This window comes from Nelumbo lutea, chromosome 1 (assembly GCF_056320005.1).
Source record: "Nelumbo lutea isolate HS-2025 chromosome 1, American lotus-T2T, whole genome shotgun sequence".
Classification (NCBI taxonomy): Eukaryota; Viridiplantae; Streptophyta; class Magnoliopsida; order Proteales; family Nelumbonaceae; genus Nelumbo; species Nelumbo lutea.
The window spans coordinates 123,999,649-124,018,252 of NC_142684.1; the positions used below are offsets into that span (position 1 = coordinate 123,999,649).

General features: G+C 39.6%; 2 protein-coding genes across 2 annotated transcripts; both read right to left on the reverse strand.

Moving 5' to 3' along the window:
- Positions 1 to 5,117: 5,117 nt before the first annotated feature.
- LOC148877303 (uncharacterized) lies at positions 5,118 to 6,577 on the reverse strand. Its single transcript, XM_088984595.1, has 3 exons — positions 6,333 to 6,577; positions 6,076 to 6,248; positions 5,118 to 5,698 (listed from the first exon to the last, which is right to left on the reverse strand). The coding sequence occupies exons 1-3, from the start codon at positions 6,350 to 6,352 to the stop codon at positions 5,451 to 5,453; spliced, it is 441 nt and encodes a 146-aa protein (XP_088840721.1). The 5' UTR covers positions 6,353 to 6,577; the 3' UTR covers positions 5,118 to 5,450.
- A 9,187-nt stretch (positions 6,578 to 15,764) lies between these two features.
- Positions 15,765 to 18,370, reverse strand: LOC148877304 (cytochrome P450 81Q32-like). The gene is made up of 2 exons (XM_088965588.1): positions 17,373 to 18,370; positions 15,765 to 17,111 (listed from the first exon to the last, which is right to left on the reverse strand). The coding sequence occupies exons 1-2, from the start codon at positions 18,279 to 18,281 to the stop codon at positions 16,473 to 16,475; spliced, it is 1,548 nt and encodes a 515-aa protein (XP_088821714.1). The 5' UTR covers positions 18,282 to 18,370; the 3' UTR covers positions 15,765 to 16,472.
- Between the last annotated feature and the right edge of the window lie 234 nt (positions 18,371 to 18,604).

Genomic DNA, 18,604 nt, shown 5'->3' on the forward strand with positions numbered 1-18,604 from the left:
TGGGCCCTATAAGGTGCTGGAGAGAGTGAGCCTTGTTGCTTACAGATTGGACCTCCTGCTACCTCGAAGCTACACCCGGTGTTTCACATTCCACTTCTCAGGAAAGTTGTGGAGAATCATACCCCTATCTCACCGAACTTACCCCAATTTATAGATGGAGGGGACATTTACATGGAGCCTGTCAAGATTGTGGATTTCCGATGGGTTCGGCGAGAAGGGCAGGTGGTGCCAGAAGCCAAGGTTGAATGGGCCGGTCTGCCTCCAGAAGAGGCCACATGGGAACCTTATCTAAGGCTGAATGAGAGGTTTCCCAACCTTGACCTTGAGGGCAAGGTCAGTGCTAAGGGGGGAGGAACTGTTGAGACCCTAACACCCCCTCCAGAACCCACTAGGGGAGTGGAGTAGGCCGCCACCTATCAGCCATTCACAAGAAGACAGAGGAGCTAGGCGGCAGAGCCCCAAAATTAGTTACACTCAGAATTGGTTACTCTGCCACCTGAAGATTTTCCACCCATGTTATCTGCCAGAGTTAGTTATTCAGAAATCAGAGAATATTCCCTATGATATTACACCTGTAGGCCAGCTATATAAGGCCATCATCACATAATGAAAGCAATGAATGATTCTCCCTTAATTTTTCTCTCCCTGATTCCAGTTTCTTCCTTCCCTCCCTTCTCTCTTTTCTCTCCATCTTCTGTTTTAGGAGGTCAAGCCTCCCTCGAAGAGGTTTCCGAGGTGAGCGGGAACTCACCACAAAGAATCTCACGAACAGAGAAGAAGGCACAAATTAAACAGCAACCAAGCTATTTTTTGATTTGAAAACTGGACACAACAACTTATGAACTTGTTTGCCTTATATAGGCATACACGAGGATCAACTAATTAAAACATTTTAATTCCACTAATATTTAATTTGGTAACTAACTTAACAATTACTAATTCACTAACACAAATTCGGTAACTGACAACTAATACAAAATTCGGTAACTGATTAACAATTACTAATCTACTAATAAAATTTGTAACCGACTAATAATTATTAATCTACTAATAAAATTTGTAACCGACTAACAATCACTAATCCACTGACGTGCTGGTGTTGTATTTTATCAATTCTCATATGGAGGTGAGTCTTGTTGTAAGTATATTACAATGGTACTATCCATTTTTTTGTAGAATTCCTCTTGGAACATATACCAAATCAAATAATTTTGTTAAATAACTAATTCAATAAAGCAATAGGTGTAGGCCTCCCTTTTGGCTGTATTTGTTTTAGGTGTAAATTCAGTTTTACACCGACAGAAATGTGAACCGGTTTAGTTGTCGATGGAAATTGGGATTGGTAGATTTTGAAAATTTACACCGATCATGTTTGGTTGTCAAGGTGTAAATTCTATGAACATTTACAGAAAGGAGGAGAGAAGCAGAGGAAGAAGAAGAAGAAAAAGGAGGAGAAGAGAGAAAGAGAGAGAACGAAAGAGATACAGATGGGAGGTGGGCTCAGATCTGTCGTTGCAACTGACGGAACAGAGAAAAAAAAAGGGGGGAAGAAGAAGAAGAAGAAGAAGAGAGAGAGAGAGAGAGAGAGAGAGAGAGAGAGAGAAAGTGAGAGAAATTGCCTGTGCCGCTGCCGCCTTGGGTCGATGGTGACGGAACAGAGAAAGAAACAAAAAAGGGGAAGAAGAAGAAAAAGAAGAGAGAGAGAGAGAGGAAGAAAGAGACTTGTAAAAGTATACTGATAATGATAATTTTGATGCATATTTTACATCGATTATTGATGTAAAAAAATTGAAAAATCAGTTACATCGATTTTCAAACATGTGGAAAATCGAACCGGGGTGTAAAAAGTTTACCCCAGTTCGATTTTCCACCTTAAACAAACGTGACCTTTAAGAAAAATACACATTATACATAGAGGCGAATTATTTCAATCCAAAATCCCAATTAGGGTTTGTTTGATAATAGCTCAATTTGTTGAATTGAACGGTTAAATCATTCATCTAATATCAAGCCATAATAAATACAAACTAAACTTCTGAAAAGAATATAATAAACAGGACATAGAAGGCAGTGCCTCTGTTTTCTTTAGGTAACAGGATTGTCATATGGTTCACAAGAAGAATAGTCCACCATTCATATACATCCAAACCAAATAAAAGAATATAATAAAGAATAAGTAAATATTGAAGAGCTTACCTGCTCTGGGCACCGGCACTAAAATGGACAGCCATAATCAAAGAAGGTGAATAGACAATTGAAATTGAGCGGACAATCAATATAGATAACAATAATTTAAAATATAGTAATTATTATTTTACGCTAAGTTTGGGAGTTCTAAAAAGTAAGTGATTATTCGAATAATCACTTATTTTGGACAATAACCACACGAATAAGTACTTATTGCTAAGAATAAATGCTTTTTCGAGAATTCGACCTATAAACTTTGGATTTATTTTTAAGTGTATATTTCCTTTGTGGCCAGCTGTCTTGGCCTGTCATGTCATTTTGAAAATACCTATGTTACCCTTGTTTGAAATAAGTGCTTTTTCACCAAATGTTCATGAATATAAGCACTTATTGAATAAACATTTAGGATCTTTTAGTTCATAATCAAAATCCAAATCAAAATCGAAAACATTTGAAGTCAGAATCGGAATGGTCTATTCCCATAGTTTGTTTGGTTCAAATAGGAATGAGAATAGAAATGGGAGTTAACAGTAATGAGATTTCATTCCCAAGGGAGGGGCATATAATGACCATTCCCTCAAATGGGAGAATGCCATTCCATCAAGAATGAGAATGGGATTCTGATTCCTCCCAACCAATAAATGGTTGGAACCGGAAGAATTCATTCCAATTCCGATTCCAGGCCCCAATTCCTACAAACCAAACTGGGCCTTATTTTTGAAATAAGCACACCCAAACTTCCCTTGAAATGCCTAAAATTGTGAATGGCTACCCATTCTGTCAAGTCGGAATCTCCTAACAGGAAAAATTATGATCACATAGCATCCAACCTCGCATTGGGAATATCTCCCATAATCTATACTACTTTAAAAAGTCAAATAGCCTCAAGAATATTTTTAGAATTTTTTGAGGACAAAATTTACCCTTCTATATTTAAATTTATTGATAAAAAATGAGGGCAAATAGGGTAATCGGTTATTGATATTAAATGAGTTGAAAGAGGTAATTTTAGAATATCCAATGCATTCAATTCTCTCACATTAAATCCAACATTTAAGGTATTAATTTGCATTCACCTTCAGTGAATCATATATTTAAGGCTCTTTTGTTTCTTCTCACCATTAAATTCTATAATTAAATCCATACATAATAAATTAATAATTTCAATAAAATAAAAATTTATACTTTTAAGATCTACCTGGAAAAAAATAGTGTTTTCATCTAAGTGGTGGCAAGAAAGTAAACCATTTGGGTAAAATGAGCCAATCCAAATTGTCACAATTAAATAATAAAATTCAAAAATATATGAAATAAAAAATATAGAAATTAAAAAAATTTGAGAACATTTTTAACATCATATATTTGGCATATTAAACAATAATAAGTATGATAAACAATGTTTTAAAAATAGACGCGGAGGCTGACCCATTTTTGCCTTCGGGTCATAAGTCATCAGTTCGACTATCAAGGTCAAATGATTCAAACCGCTCTGTGTCAACACTATGTGTGTGTGTGTGTATGTGTGCAAAAATACATATTTTATAAATAAATAGTACAATTATGTTTTATATATAATATATGTATTATGTTACATTTATTTATGTTTTTAATTCAATTTTTTATTTTTTTATTTATAAAAAATATAAAAAATTACAATTTGGGGCCAAAAAAGAGGTTTCTTTCACAAAAATATCAATGCAAGACACCTAAGGCCCTCTGGACGTATAGATCTTGAAAAGTTACCCAAAATAAGAAAACAAAACCCTAACCAGACATTGAAGTGCAAAGTTATGGCTTCCAAAAATTTGCACATAATTAAAGTGCACAACCTACGGCCTGCTTATTAGGTCAAAAGGTTCAATGGTTGAACCACCAAGGTTAGACAACTTTTAACTGAAAGGGGCAATTTCAATAGAACCAAAACCAAAATCAAGGCTAAGTGACGGTTTAAACAGTTCAATCAGCCAAGTCAATAACAGGTTAAAAACATTGATGGTAAATAAAAAAAAATGTTTCTATTAATGATAGAAATGGAATGTAAAATTTAAAACCAATTGGAATTTGGAAGTAAAACTATTTTACTATTATCTCTCATTAAATCTCATATGTAAGGTATATTCTTTTATTAAACTCATATTTAAGATATGTTTTTCCCATCATGAAATTCTATTAATTAAATCCACAACATTAATTTTAATAATATAAAAATAAATATTTTGAAAAATAATTTGAAAACAAAACCGTTTTCTTCCCTCTCGGTGGTGGGTAAGCAATCCAACCATTTGGGGTCAAATGCGTTAATAAATAATGTCATAATTAAATAATAAAAAATCAAAATATATAAAATATATAATACAAAAAATAAAAAGAACTAGGCACATCACTAATATTGTGTACTCATTATACTAAACAAAAATAAGTATGGAATGTAAGAAGTATTTTTATAAATGAGGAAAATGAAATGCCAAAAATAAAATCAACCTAGAAATGATAATAATTTTTTTAAAAAGTAGAAAATACAAATAATCATAAAAATAAATATTATACATAAGATATAATATATTCAAAAGAGTATATAAAATTTATATATTAATTATGTCAAAAAAAAATTAAGTGTGATAAGTAAAAATTATTTATATAATGTTGATGAAATATATAATTTAAAATTGATATGAAAGCAAAGCTATTTTGTTATCTAAATGTTGGGTCAATGATCAAACTTTTCAAAGAAATTCATTATGTCATAATTTAATAATAAATATTTAAAAAAGACAGAACACAAAAAATAAAAAAAAGTACAAAGTTTTTTTTCAAAGACATTTCAAAATATTTCTAATATTATATAATCATCATATTAAATAAAAATTATATTTATTTAAGACAGAAATGGAACACAAAATTTAGTAATAATAAAAACAGCAGCAACAATTGCAATAGTAGTAATAGTAATAAATTATAAAGACCCCCTGTACTGTACTGAGGGGTCTGTGAGAAAGACACCCTGTAATTTGTTTTGTGACAAAGACACCCTTGTACTTTGACCGTGAGACAAAGGCCCCCTTCCGTTAGCCTTCCATTAAAATCCACCGTTGCAATATTTTTTAATCCCCATATTAACATTGTAATAACTATTAGGACAAAAACATTGTTCCATCCCTGACATTACGATACGTGAACCTGTTGCAACGGCAGTGGACTTCCGAAGTCCTCCATCTGTCTCCCTCTTTCTCTCGCTCTCCCAATCTCTCTTCTTTCCCTTTCTCTCATCCCCTTTCTTCTTCCCGATTTCCTCCGGCAATGTGGAGATCATGAACGACATAGTGGAGCGCTTGCGCAGAGGAGAGAATGCTGATCTGAACGCCCACAAATCCACAGCTTGTCACAAATATGGCCTCGCTCGTGCCCCCGAACTCGTCGAGATGATAGCGGCGGTGCCGGAATCGAAACGCAAGTCTCTGCTCCCTCGCCTCCGAGCCAAGCCCGTCCGCACCGCTTCTGGTATCGTCCACATCTGAGATGAATTACAGTAACTAACTATCAATTCTAAGAATCCTACGGGTAAACTGATCTCAGGGATTTTTACACCATTTCACTAACGGTGAGGATTCAAGATTGATTGATTTGTCATGCATAACGGAGACTATCGGAGACTTTGAAGATTGAAGATTGGATCCACCCACCACACACACTATATCAACCCCAATGGAAGATAGTTCATCATCATAAGAATAAGAAGAAAATGAAGAAAAACAGGGGAAAATCGAATTTGACGGAAAATGTTCAAACCAAATATAGAACGATGATGAACGAACTTTCCCCTGTCTTTTCTATTGCTTTTTGTTTATCAGGATTTACGCGTAAAAAAATAATGGAATTTAAAGTATATACCAGTCGCCGGGAGATGCCTGGACTGCTTGGTCGAAATAAGATTGAGCTCTATCTTGGTCTCTATGTGTCTCCCATATGAGTTTTCCATACAGAGACAACACTTCTCCATCTCCGGGACTCGCCAATATAGCTCTTCCATAGTACTCTTCCGCTTTAGCCACATCTTTCTCCACCTGTACAAATCGGATTGAAAAAATAAAAACATCATTATGAGATGATGGATAAAAATATCATCGGTAAATCGAACTGCCAAGTACCTCATGCAAGAGCTGGCCATAATTCCTCAAGAGAAGTGGATTTGTTGGGTTCAATTTCAGCATTTGTTGATGGAACTGCCAAGTTTCGCCAGCTCAAAACATATGGTGATACGAGAAGTGGTGCGGACAGGCTTGGCTCGAAGGCGAGGGAGCAAAGAATCGCGTTCCGATTCCGGCACCGATTCCTCAAGAGAAGTGGATTTGTTGGGTTCAATTTCAGCATTTGTTGATGGAACTGCCAAGTTTCGCCAGCTCAAAACATATGGTGATACGAGAAGTGGTGCGGACAGGCTTGGCTCGAAGGCGAGGGAGCAAAGAATCGCGTTCCGATTCCGGCACCGCCGCTATCATATCGATGAATTTGGGGGCACGAGAGAGGCATATTTGTGACAAGCTGCGGATTTGAGGGTGTTCAGATCAATGTTCTCTCCTACGCACGATCGCTCCACCATGCCGTTCACCATCTCCACCATGCCAAGAAAATCGGGAAGAAGAAAGGGGAAGAGAGAAAGGGAAAGGGGAAGAAGAGACATCGGGGGAGAGAGAGGGAGATAGAGGGAGGACTTCAGAAGTCTGTCACCGCTGCAACAAGTTCGTGTATCCTGAGGTGGGAGAAGATGGACAGCGTTTTTATTTTAATAGTTATTAGAAGGGAAGTATGGGGATTAAAAAATATTCTAACACGATTTCAACGGAAGGGCATTTTTGTCTCACGGTCATAGTACATGGGGTTTTGTAATTTACCTCAATAATAATAATAATAATAATAATAATAATAATAATTGTTATTATAATTTAAAATTTCTACAAGTGTAAATTTAGTACAAATATTTAAATTTATTTTTAATCATATTATTACTTTTATTAATATTTAATTTTTATATTAAGTATGATATATCTAAAATTCAAGTAATTAATATGAAAAAAAAAATCATACATACATACTTAATTATTAATTTAATCTATGCTTTGAAATTTAGCTCAACTTTCCATGTCAAATAGGGACTGATATCACCAATTCCCTATTTGGGTAGTAGGTTGACCGATTTTTCCAAGCCCCAATTATTAGAACTTGATTGAACTGGTGGACTGACTAATCCATTCTAGTTCTTTGAACATTGTTCCATTGATATTTTGGCATTGAAGCATTTGTATAGTTACGTTTAATTGAGTATAGGTTATCAATGTTTAAGAGAATTATTGACCTAGATGGTTCGAAATGGATAATAAACTATTGATTCGATTATTCAAACCATTGAAACATTTTTAACCCAAATAGGGGTTCATGGCAAAACAAAAATTTAAGTCAACTTATAACAAAATAACGAGGAAAAACTATGTTGCTAAAAATACATGATACTGGATGGGCTTTGACCAATCAAATCCCCACCCAACCCCTGTGAATTTGATACATAACCAACTTTTGGTTACCATTGATTGGTTAAGTTTTATTATCATAATCAACCCTATTTTGATCAATTAGTTGACTATGGAATAGTTAAGTCAAGTTTGATAAACCTAATTCACCCACTCTAAATTTAAGCCGCCCCAATGAAAATATAAAATGTGTTTGGAGGAATCATTTTTTGTAGTGGTTATACGATTGATTTAGTCTCATTCATTAAACTGAACTTTTGCTCTTTAATCTATTTATTGTTGTGCTAAATATATTTATAGATACAATTTGTTATGGTTGTTTTAACGGTTCAATGAAACTAGCAACAATCAAAGATAGGATTTGCAACTTTTGATTCACCCTTGTATCCAACTTTTAATGATAATGCTCCACCTCCTAGGGTAAAGATATATTCATTAGTGAAAGTATTATTTTTTGAATATAAAATTCAATTCGCATTAGTAAAGCCTTCTAAAACAAGAGAAAAACTTGAGTAGTATATAGAACCAATTATACTTTTATACTCATTTTGTGAAACAAGTTCCCCTACATGTGTTTTTAAGTGAATACTACAGCCAAGTGATGTTTTCATAGGTTTACGGTCATAGTGTCCAAACTTCCTAAGTATACTCTCTACATAGTATGATTGGAAGAGAATAAAATTTCCTTGTTATTTATGGATTTTAATCCCTAGAATTACACTAGCCTCATCCATGTCCTTGGTGTCAAATTTGGATATTAAGAACTATTTTTTTTTCTTTCGCCACATCCAGACTTGTTTCAATTATCAAACATATCATCAATATACAATGCATAGGATAAAAAGATGACTACAATGCATTTGTATTATAAAAATAGTAAACAGAAGGCAAAATGAAACTTTTCACTCTTGCTTTCCAAAACTGAATTGTAGTGGTTATTGAGAAACTGTGAATTGTAGTGAATATGAAGACTGATTCATGTCATTTGGTCACTCTCTTTAAAACCACATTTGCCCCCTATGATACAAATAAGTGAATATAAATCGGTCACCAAGATAAAATAGCCTAAAGGCGATTAATAAGCGTGCACTTGCTTATCAGACCTTTGCAAATCACTCAAAGATGAAGAGATGTGTCTCTCCAAAGCAAGTGCCAATTCAAAAATACACAAATAGAAGAGGAAGAAAATGTTCAAACATTAAAATTAAATTTAAATTAAAACTGGCGATTAAGAATTAAACAATCCAAAAGAAAAAATGATAAGGTGTGGTGTGGACCCACATGCACACGCACACCCGCACCCTCACCCATGCCGTGGAATCCATGCACAAGGCAACCCTTTATGGTCCCCGTTGAGCCAAGGTTAATCCCATAGAGCAGCCCATTGGAGTAGATGATGGTTCTGGGTAAACTGGTTAAACATGGGTCATGAGCAAGTTTCCCACAATTCCCTCCATCTAGGTGGGCCTTATGGCAAGCTTGGATTGGACCACAGTATTTGACCTTTGAAATTTATCTTTATCGGAAGTTGTTCAAAAAAAGTACATTGGCCAAATTCCAATTTCCAAATTCAATTCGTCTATTTGAATTGGAATTTGACTCAGACCAAATTCCAAATTCAATTAATTTGTAATTGGGCAGAATACTTATCAATAACATCTGTTCAATCCAATATAATCATATCACATAATATTTAGGGATTTTTTTATATTATTCCACCTCATAAATTTTTACAGTTTTATAATACAGTCAGGAAAAATAACATAGGAATGTATCACTATGTGTAAGGGTAGGTACTGTATTATATGTGGGGTTTGGGACAATACATGTACTTATACTTACATAATTTTTTATTATTTTTATGGTAAATTCATTTGAATGTTTTGTATTTAGGGTCCATTTGGTTCGTAGTCAGAATTGGAATTGGAATTGGAATTGAAATCCTCCGAAATCGAAATTGGAATGATCCATTCCCATGGTCTGTTTAGTTCAAATATGAATGAGAATGAGAATTAAAATCAGCAGAAATGGGATCTCATTCCTAAGAAAGAGAGGCAGGGAATGGTCATTCCCTCAAATGGGGGAATGCCATTCCAGTAGGAATGAAAATGGAATTCTGATTCCGCCCAATCAATCAATTGAAATCGGAATAACTGATTCCAATTCCAATTCCAGACCCCTATTCCCGCAAACCAAACAGGCCTTATTTACAAGTCATAGATTCAAACTTCAGTAAAAGTTGATTTCAATTCATTTTATCCATGATGTATAATGTCAGTAAATTTTAGTTTGTTTTATTAATATATAATATTATGGTCATTTTTAATTAATTTATTAACATTATACAATTATCATCCAATATGATTGGAATTCAATCATAAATAAACCAATGGATGGATAAGATTTTATTCAAATCTGAAACATTTGGTAAATCAATGTTGATCTTAATATATCAAATTCTTTTCTTTTCTTTTTTTTTTTTTGATGGATAAGTACATTAAATTCGATCGAATCCATTTTCAGCCCTTTTGGAAGATGGGCGATGAGTTGATTTTCGGGTTGCAAATTAGGCTTGGGCCTAACCCATTCTTATCTCTCTTCCTATTATCCAATTACAGAACAACACATTTCGGCAACTAATGTAGCATCTTTCTGATACGCTCAAGTTATCTAACAAGAGGGAGAAGGATCTAGAATAAGGAGAAGAGAGAGAGAGAGAGAGAGTTTGTAGAAAAGCCAATGCCAACTCCATTCATTCAGGCTATATTTATAGCCTTATGGTGCTACAAACTGGGAGTAGAAATAGGAACTACTGCCCCTTAATCTTAGGAGCTTATCAACAAAAAAACAGAATGCACTTATCTAGGAACAGAAATTGAAGACTTATCTAATGCACTTATCTAGGAAACAGAATGCACTTATCTAGGAGCAGAATTGAAGATTTATCTATTCTAACAGAATTAAAACTGAATGGATAAGGCTTATCCCAACTAAGAGCTAACATGACCGGGTCTTCTGCTGATCGGGTCTTCAGCTGCTGCATGCATGCACGTATCATTCTCCTCCCCCCTGAAGGACCCTTGTCCGCAAGGAAGTCGGGATAAGCTTTTCTGAAGCGCCATTCATTCTCCCAGGTTGTATCCTCAGCTGGCGCCCCAATCCATTTGACCAAGACTTCGGATTTTGGGCGGTATTTGCCCTTGTGAATAATACGGCGATCCAGGATTGCTTCCGGTTGGGGTAGGATGGTCGAAGTATCCGAGATTGGAGGAAGCTGAGTGGAAGTAGGGGTGATGGGTCCCAAGTGCTTCCGCAGCAAACTGACATGAAACACATTGTGGATTTGAGAGCCGGGGGGCAAGGCTAAGCGGTAGGCTACTGGACCAATCTTCTCAATGATTGGGTACGACCCAAAATAATGTGGGGCGAGCTTCATGGAACGCCGAAACGCCACCGAGGTCTGCCGGTAAGGCTGTAGCTTCACATACACGAAGTCACCTGCTACGAACGAGACTTCTCGTCGGTGCTGGTCCGCTTGACATTTCATCCGGTTCCGGGCTACCTGGAGGTTATGTTGTAGCTCGCGTAGGATGATGTCCCGGTCACGCAAGTATTCGTCAACTGCCCCTACTCGAGCTGTACCCGATACATAGGTCAGGAGACTAGGGGGTGGGATTCCGTAGACTGCTTCGAAGGGTGTCATTTTGGTGGAAGAGTGAGTGGAGGTGTTGTAGCTGTATTCTGCCCAAGGAACCCACTCTACCCATTTTCGCGGCTGGTCACCTGCAAAGCACCGTAGATATTGCTCCAACGTCTGGTTAACAACTTCGGTTTGCCCATCGGTTTGGGGGTGGTAACTGGAGCTCATACACAATTTCGTCCCATGCATCTAAAAAAGTGTCTGCCAGAATGAGCTGATGAATACCTTGTCACGGTCGCTAACAATGGATGTTGGTACTCCGTGTAGGCGGACAACGTTGGCAACAAATGCCTTCGCGACTGTGGTGGCAGTGAATGGGTGTTTTAAGGGAATGAAGTGGGCATATTTTGTCAACCGATCCACAATTACCATGATAACCGTGTACGCATTGGAGGAAGGCAATCCTTCGATGAAGTCCATGGAGATGTTTGTCCACATTTGAGTAGGAATTGGTAATGGCTGAAGCAATCCCGTTGGTCTCATGCAATCTGTTTTGAAGTGCTGACATACGTCACATTGTTGCAAGAACTCCTTCACCATCCGACGCATGTGGGGCCAAAGGAAGCTATGCTTGATGCGAGAGAGGGTCTTATGAAACCCAAAGTGTCCCCCTACAGGGGATGAGTGGCAGTCCGCCACCACCTTTGAAATCAAGGTGGAGGTGGGGCTCAAATAAATTTTGTCCCCCTTGAACCATACCCCATCCCGTTGAAGCAACTCGTGGGAGGGTCGCTTTTTCATCAATTCCCCATAAAAGGTGTCTTGTTTGACCTCTTCTTGTAGCGTCGGCCACCAGTCTGCGTGTGGTATAGAGATGGAAAGAAACTGAAATTCAGCCATACGTGACAAGGAATCCGCACCTTGGTTCTCAGCCCCTTTTTTATACTCGATCTCATAGTCGTAGCCCAGTATCTTTGGCAGCCACCGCATTTGTGCCGGTGTGGTTATCCTCTGCTCGAGTAAATATTTAAGACTTTTTTTGTCGGTGCGGACTGTGAATGGTTTCCCAAGCAGATATGGGCGCCATTTCTTAACGGCTTTGACAATAGCTAACATCTCCTTCTCATAGGTGGATAATGCCAAGGCTGAACCTTTCAATGCTTCACTTAAGTAGGCCACCGGTCGGTTTTGCTGGATGAGGATGGCGCCAATCCCGGTTCCACTCGCATCGCATTCAATCACAAACCGTTGGGAGAAATCTAGTAGACGTAGGATTGGCGGTGAAGTGAGTGCCTTCTTCAATTGCTGAAAGGCCAGCTCTGCTGCCTCATTCCATTGAAATCCCCCTTTGGTCAATAGTTGGGTTAAGGGAGCTGCAATGCTTCCGAAGTCGCGGATGAACTTCCGGTAATATCCTGCTAACCCGAGGAAGCCACGGACCCCCTTTGCTAATGTCGGTGTAGGCCATGCGAGAACAGCTTGTATTTTGGCTGGATCAACGGACACGCCTTGTTCTGAAATCACATGACCCAAGTACTCGACCTGCGAAACCCCAAATTGACATTTTGACATTTTTGCAAATAATTTGTTAGAGGATAATACAGTTAGAACAACTCTCAAATGAGATAGGTGGTCTTCCCATGATTTAGAATAAACCAGAATGTCGTCGAAGAAGACCAAAATAAATTTCCGGAGGTATGGGCGGAAGAGGTCGTTCATGAGGCTTTGAAAAGTTGCAGGTGCATTCGTCAAGCCGAACGGCATCACTAAGAACTCGTAATGCCCTTCATGTGTTCGGAAAGCCGTTTTAGGAACGTCTTCTTCTTGCACTCGAATCTGATGGTATCCCGACCGTAGATCTAGTTTGGAGTAAAATTTGGTGCCGTAGAGCTCATCTAATAATTCATCAATCACGGGAATGGGATACTTGTTTTTAATAGTGATTTCGTTCAGTGCTCGGTAATCCACGCAAAACCGCCAAGCTCCATCAGCCTTCTTCACTAGCAAAACCGGCGATGAGAATGGGCTATTGCTTGGTCTTATCAGCCCTGTCTGCAAAAGCTCCTTCACCATCTTCTCTATTTCGGTCTTCTGATAATACGGGTATCGATATGGCCTCACACTCACCGGTCCTTTGTCGGGAAGCAGTGCAATCCGGTGGTCATGTGGTCGTTTAGGAGGCAGGCTTGTGGGCGGCTCAAACACATGGGAAAATTCGGTGAGAAGGTGGTCCATCTCGGGTGGAAGAAAACTTGGTTGGCCGCTGCTATGTGAAGGAACTATTTGGAAAAAAAATCCCGTACCTTGTAACCCATTGCATTCCTTGTTGGTTAAGGCTTCGATGCTGGCTCGTCCCAATCCTTGGAAGGTGCAAGAGAGTCCCTCCTTTTTGAACGTCAAGGTTAGTTGTTTGTAATCCATCTCGACGGGTCCAAGCGTCTCTAGCCACTGTACTCCCAACACAACTGGCATGCTGCGACGGGAAGAACATAATAGTCAACGGTAACGGGGTGTCCTTGAATGGCGAGGGTGAGAGATCGGCACTGCCCCATACACTCGATCTTTTCACGGTTGGCCACCATAACTTGAAATTTCTTGTCTCGGTTCACTGGCAACCCGAGCTTGGAGACGATGGCTTGGTCAATGAAGTTGTGGGTGTTGCCGCCATCAATTAATACGGTCACGTTCTTGTTTTTCAGTTTCCCAAGAACACATATGGTTTGCGGGTGCTCAGCTCCTGCAATAGCGTGGAAGGAGATTTCAGGGATGGCTTCTTGGTTTTCCTCCTCTGATTCGACAGTCTCTGCGTCCGCCGGTTCCGGATCCTCAATCATGAACAGTTGTGGACGTGCACAACGGTGGCCGGAGGTGAACTTCTCATCACAGCAGTAACACAGCCCCTTCTCACGACGTTCTCGCGCCTCCTGGTTGGTGAGTCGCCGGAATGTTGAGGAAGGAGCACTGGAAACCTAGTTCGCGCGCGAGTTTGGTGGAGGCCCAAGTACACCGGCCATGGGGTTGGGCGACGCCTTCTGGGTTGTCATGGCTGATGGGGATCGAATCGGTTGGCTAGCTCTCCGCTGTAAGTGATTTCGTTCCTCAATTAACCGGGCCACTCCAATCGCCTCTATCAAAGTTCGAGGCTGCTTGATCTTCACATCTAAACGAATGTCATCACGAAGTCCTGCAATGAAACAGCCAATGAGAAAGCTCTCGGGCAGGCCGTCAACTTGGTGAGAGAGCCTCTCGAAGGCTTCTTGATAAGCCGTCACAGTGGTGGTTTGCTTTAGGCGGGTTAATGCCTCTGATGGGTCCTCGTAGTCAGTGGGGCTGAACCATTGTAACATCGCTTTGGAGAGTTCTTCCCATGTGAGCGGTCCGCGATGCTTGGTCAACCACCTGTGCCACTGTAAGGCGATGCCTTCCAAATGGAAGGAAGCTAGCTGCACCTGTTGGTCCGGAACAATATTTTGAAATTCAAAATACTGCCCCGCCTTGTAAATCCAACCGCTCGGATCATCCCCATTAAATTTTGGGAATGACAGCTTGACGTGTTGATGAGGGTGGTCATGGGTGGAGCTTGAACGGGAAGTATGGGGCTGTGAGGATTCTTCATGGGCGAAGGGGTTGGTCTCGGGAGTGGTATTGGGAGTGGTTCGTGAGGCTCGAAGGGCTTGGAGTTCAATTAACACTGCTTGCAAGACAGTGTTCATTTGGTCGAAGCTCGACTCATGTCGTGCTAAGGTTTCATTGACCTCATTGCGGAACTCCGCGTTCGTCTTTCCACGGGTGTCCATGGTCGAACCGGCTCTGATACCAATGATACGCTCATGTTATCTAACAAGAGGGAGAAGGATCTAGAATAAGGAGAAGAGAGAGAGAGAGAGAGAGTTTGTTTGTAGAAAAGCCAATGCCAACTCCATTCATTCTGGCTATATTTATAGCCTTATGGTGCTACAAACTGGGAGTAGAAATAGGAACTACTGCCCCTTAATCTTAGGAGCTTATCAACAAAAAAACAGAATGCACTTATTTAGGAACAGAAATTGAAGACTTATCTAATGCACTTATCTAGGAAACAGAATGCACTTATCTAGGAGCAGAATTGAAGATTTATCTATTCTAACAGAATTAAAACTGAATGGATAAGGCTTATCCCAACTAAGAGCTAACATGACCGGGTCTTCTGCTGACCGGGTCTTCAGCTGCTGCATGCATGCATGTATCACTTTCCTTGAATGACTGGTGACTACAATAAGAAGTCAACTACTCTGCTTCCCATCTCCTCTCTCACTAAACTGTGCTCTATTTTTGCCAACTCTGCCATTGTCTGAATATCACAGGGGCTTATTGGCTTTGATAAGAATGCATAGATTGTACAACAACAAGATAACATCAATTTAAATACTTGATCATGAAAAAACATAATGATAGATCACTTTTTATAAGTCTTTTATGCAAGAAAACTGAAAACAACAACAAAGCCATCTGCTAATGCAAAGCATTGAACTGGTCTGCAAATAAGAAAGTAGATCAATTGGAACACAATAATTCAATTCTAACGGAATTGAGAGGACAAGCAACGAGTGTTAATCTATGAGATGTTGCTGATGTAGAGATTTGTGTTTTTCTTTTTCAGAGACCCTAATAAGCAACTGGTTCAGAAAGAAAAAAAAAATCTGGAGCTGCCTTTGGTGAAAATCCAGAAAATCAACAGTGTTTTGAAGGTCAAAATCAACAGTGTTCTGGAGTTGCTCAACCAAAGTGGCTCAATTAACGCAGTTTGCTCCAAAAAAGGAAACTAACCCAAACGAGCCCTACTTTATCTAATAGCTGTAGTAGGTAAAAGCTAATGTCACTAGAAGAGGAGTTGGATTGGACAAAGCATGAAGAGTTAGGCCAAGCCAGCCTCCTTGGAAGTGGGTAGAAGGACAGGATCAAGCCCAAGTCATCCAATGAACAAAAGGAAGAGGAGGGAAAAAAAGAAGGTTATAAACATTAACCGACAGAAATTAAAACTTAACCAGAGGAGGGCAAAAATAATACTACAACTCCGGAGTCCGGAGGAAAGTCCAAGGAGAGAAAGGACATTTACTTGATTTGTCACTGGACTAGAAAATTGATCAGATGGTGTTCGATAGTTGAGACAGTACCCTAGTCAGGGTTTGTCGCGGTTGGCAAAGGGCCTCCAATGGTGTGGCTTTGGGCATGCTGAGCCCCTTCCCTTCAGTCATGTCCACCATATCTTCACTAACTCTCTCCCACTCAAAGCACTGGATCAATGTTCCCAAAGTCAATCCCACCACACGATTAGCCAGGCCAGCCCCAGGGCACCCCCTCCTGCCCAACCCAAACGGTATCAGCTTGAATGGTTCTACTACTACCCCCTCATCACCTTGGTGATGCCTCTCTGGCTTAAAACTTGTAGGGTCGTCCCACAGTTTAGGGTCCCTATGTATCGCCCATGCGTTCACAAACAACATTGTACCACGGGGTACATCATAACCTCCAACACTACAATCTTCCGACGACTCGTGTGGGGCCAGAAGTGGGGCTGGAGGATATAGTCGAAGCGTTTCGTTAACGACACCTTGGAGATAATGCAGCTTGGGGATATCTTGTTCGTCCATCAACCGATCCTGTCCCACATAAGCATCCAGCTCGGCTCTTGCCTTCTTCAACACCTCCGGATGGTTGAACAGAAGTGCCATAGCCCATTCTATCGTCGTGGCTGAGGTCTCCGTTCCCGCAATTAACATCATCTAAACATAACATAAATAGAACACAAGATATTTGATGAAAGGTCAATTAATGACAATATGTTAATTAAGAAATGAAACTATAAAGGCCACTTGGGCTTTAACAAGACCAAAACACCCCCTATATTTTGACCTTGACTGCTACCAATATTTGTTTTATGACATGGGGCCCATTGGCATTTGATCTTATCACAAGCCATGGTGTTGGTGGTAAGCACAAAAATGATCCATAGCAGACTACAGATGAGGGAAGTCAAGACTCACCATTATAATTCCCTTGATGATTTCGTTGGTGTAGTATTGCGGATCATCTTGTTGCAGTGACAGCAAAATGTACATAAGATTTTTTTTCTCCTCTCCTTCGAATTCCTGTTTACGTCGATGCTCATCGATCAACCCGTCCAAGAACGCATCTATTTTCTTCTTTAATGCCTTCATCCTTCGCTCCACGCCTTTACAGTCCATCCACCCTACAATTGGCAAAAATTCTCCCAAATTGGTGGCGCCACCCACTTCGAAAAATTCTCTTATGATATCCCGGAAGCGCCGTGCATCCTCAAGGTCTTTCTCCTCGATGTCATCCCCGTAATACCGCTTCCCGGCTATCGTCCGCATCATGATGTTAAACGTCAATTCCGCAAACATGGATTTCAACTCCACCTGTACAAAACCTTGCCGCGAACTCTGAAATAGCTTGGACAAGAGTAGTCTAACTTCTTGGTGTCGAATGCCGGAAAACATGTTGAGGCGCGTGGTAGAAAAGATCTCCAGTGCGGTGAGGCGACGGAGGTTGCGCCAGTGAGGGCCATACGAGGCCGTTGCGACTGTAGTATGCTCATAGTGGAGGTGCTTGCCGATAAGGAAATAAGGACGATTTGCAAAGATGACATCGTTCTTGGTGAAGCATTCTTCAACCGCGGAAGCAGAGGAAACGATTAACGCAGGGCGGGACCCGAAATATAGGAATAGGATGGGACCATACCGATCGAAAAGGCTGCATACAGTTCTGTAGAATGGTTCTTTTATGAGATAGAGGTGACCGATAATGGGAAGGGCGATGGGACTTGGAGGAAGGTTCTTGAGTCGGGTTTGTCTCCGGAAGAAAAGTTTGCCGGAGACGAGGAGAAAGAACAAGAAGAGAGAGACGGAGTACCATGTATGTTCCATGAACATGACTGACTGATCGATAACTCTCTCTCAGCGTCTTCAGATATTCATGTCATAGAGTTACAGTCCATTACCCAAAGTGTTTTATATTGCTCTCGTGTATTATCGATCGAGATTGTCTTGCCTAATTAAACAATTGGATGTCAACTTGTCACTACAAGATGTAATAAAATAGATTCATTAAAGCACCATTGTATGCTCACAGTACCTCTTACAAGTATATCTGAATAACAAATTAAATGTGTTTGGATCGTAATTGACTTTGCTGGCTATCTTGCATGGCAAGGCAGACACTGCATTTAAGTGTTTTCTTATATTTTTTTTATAGT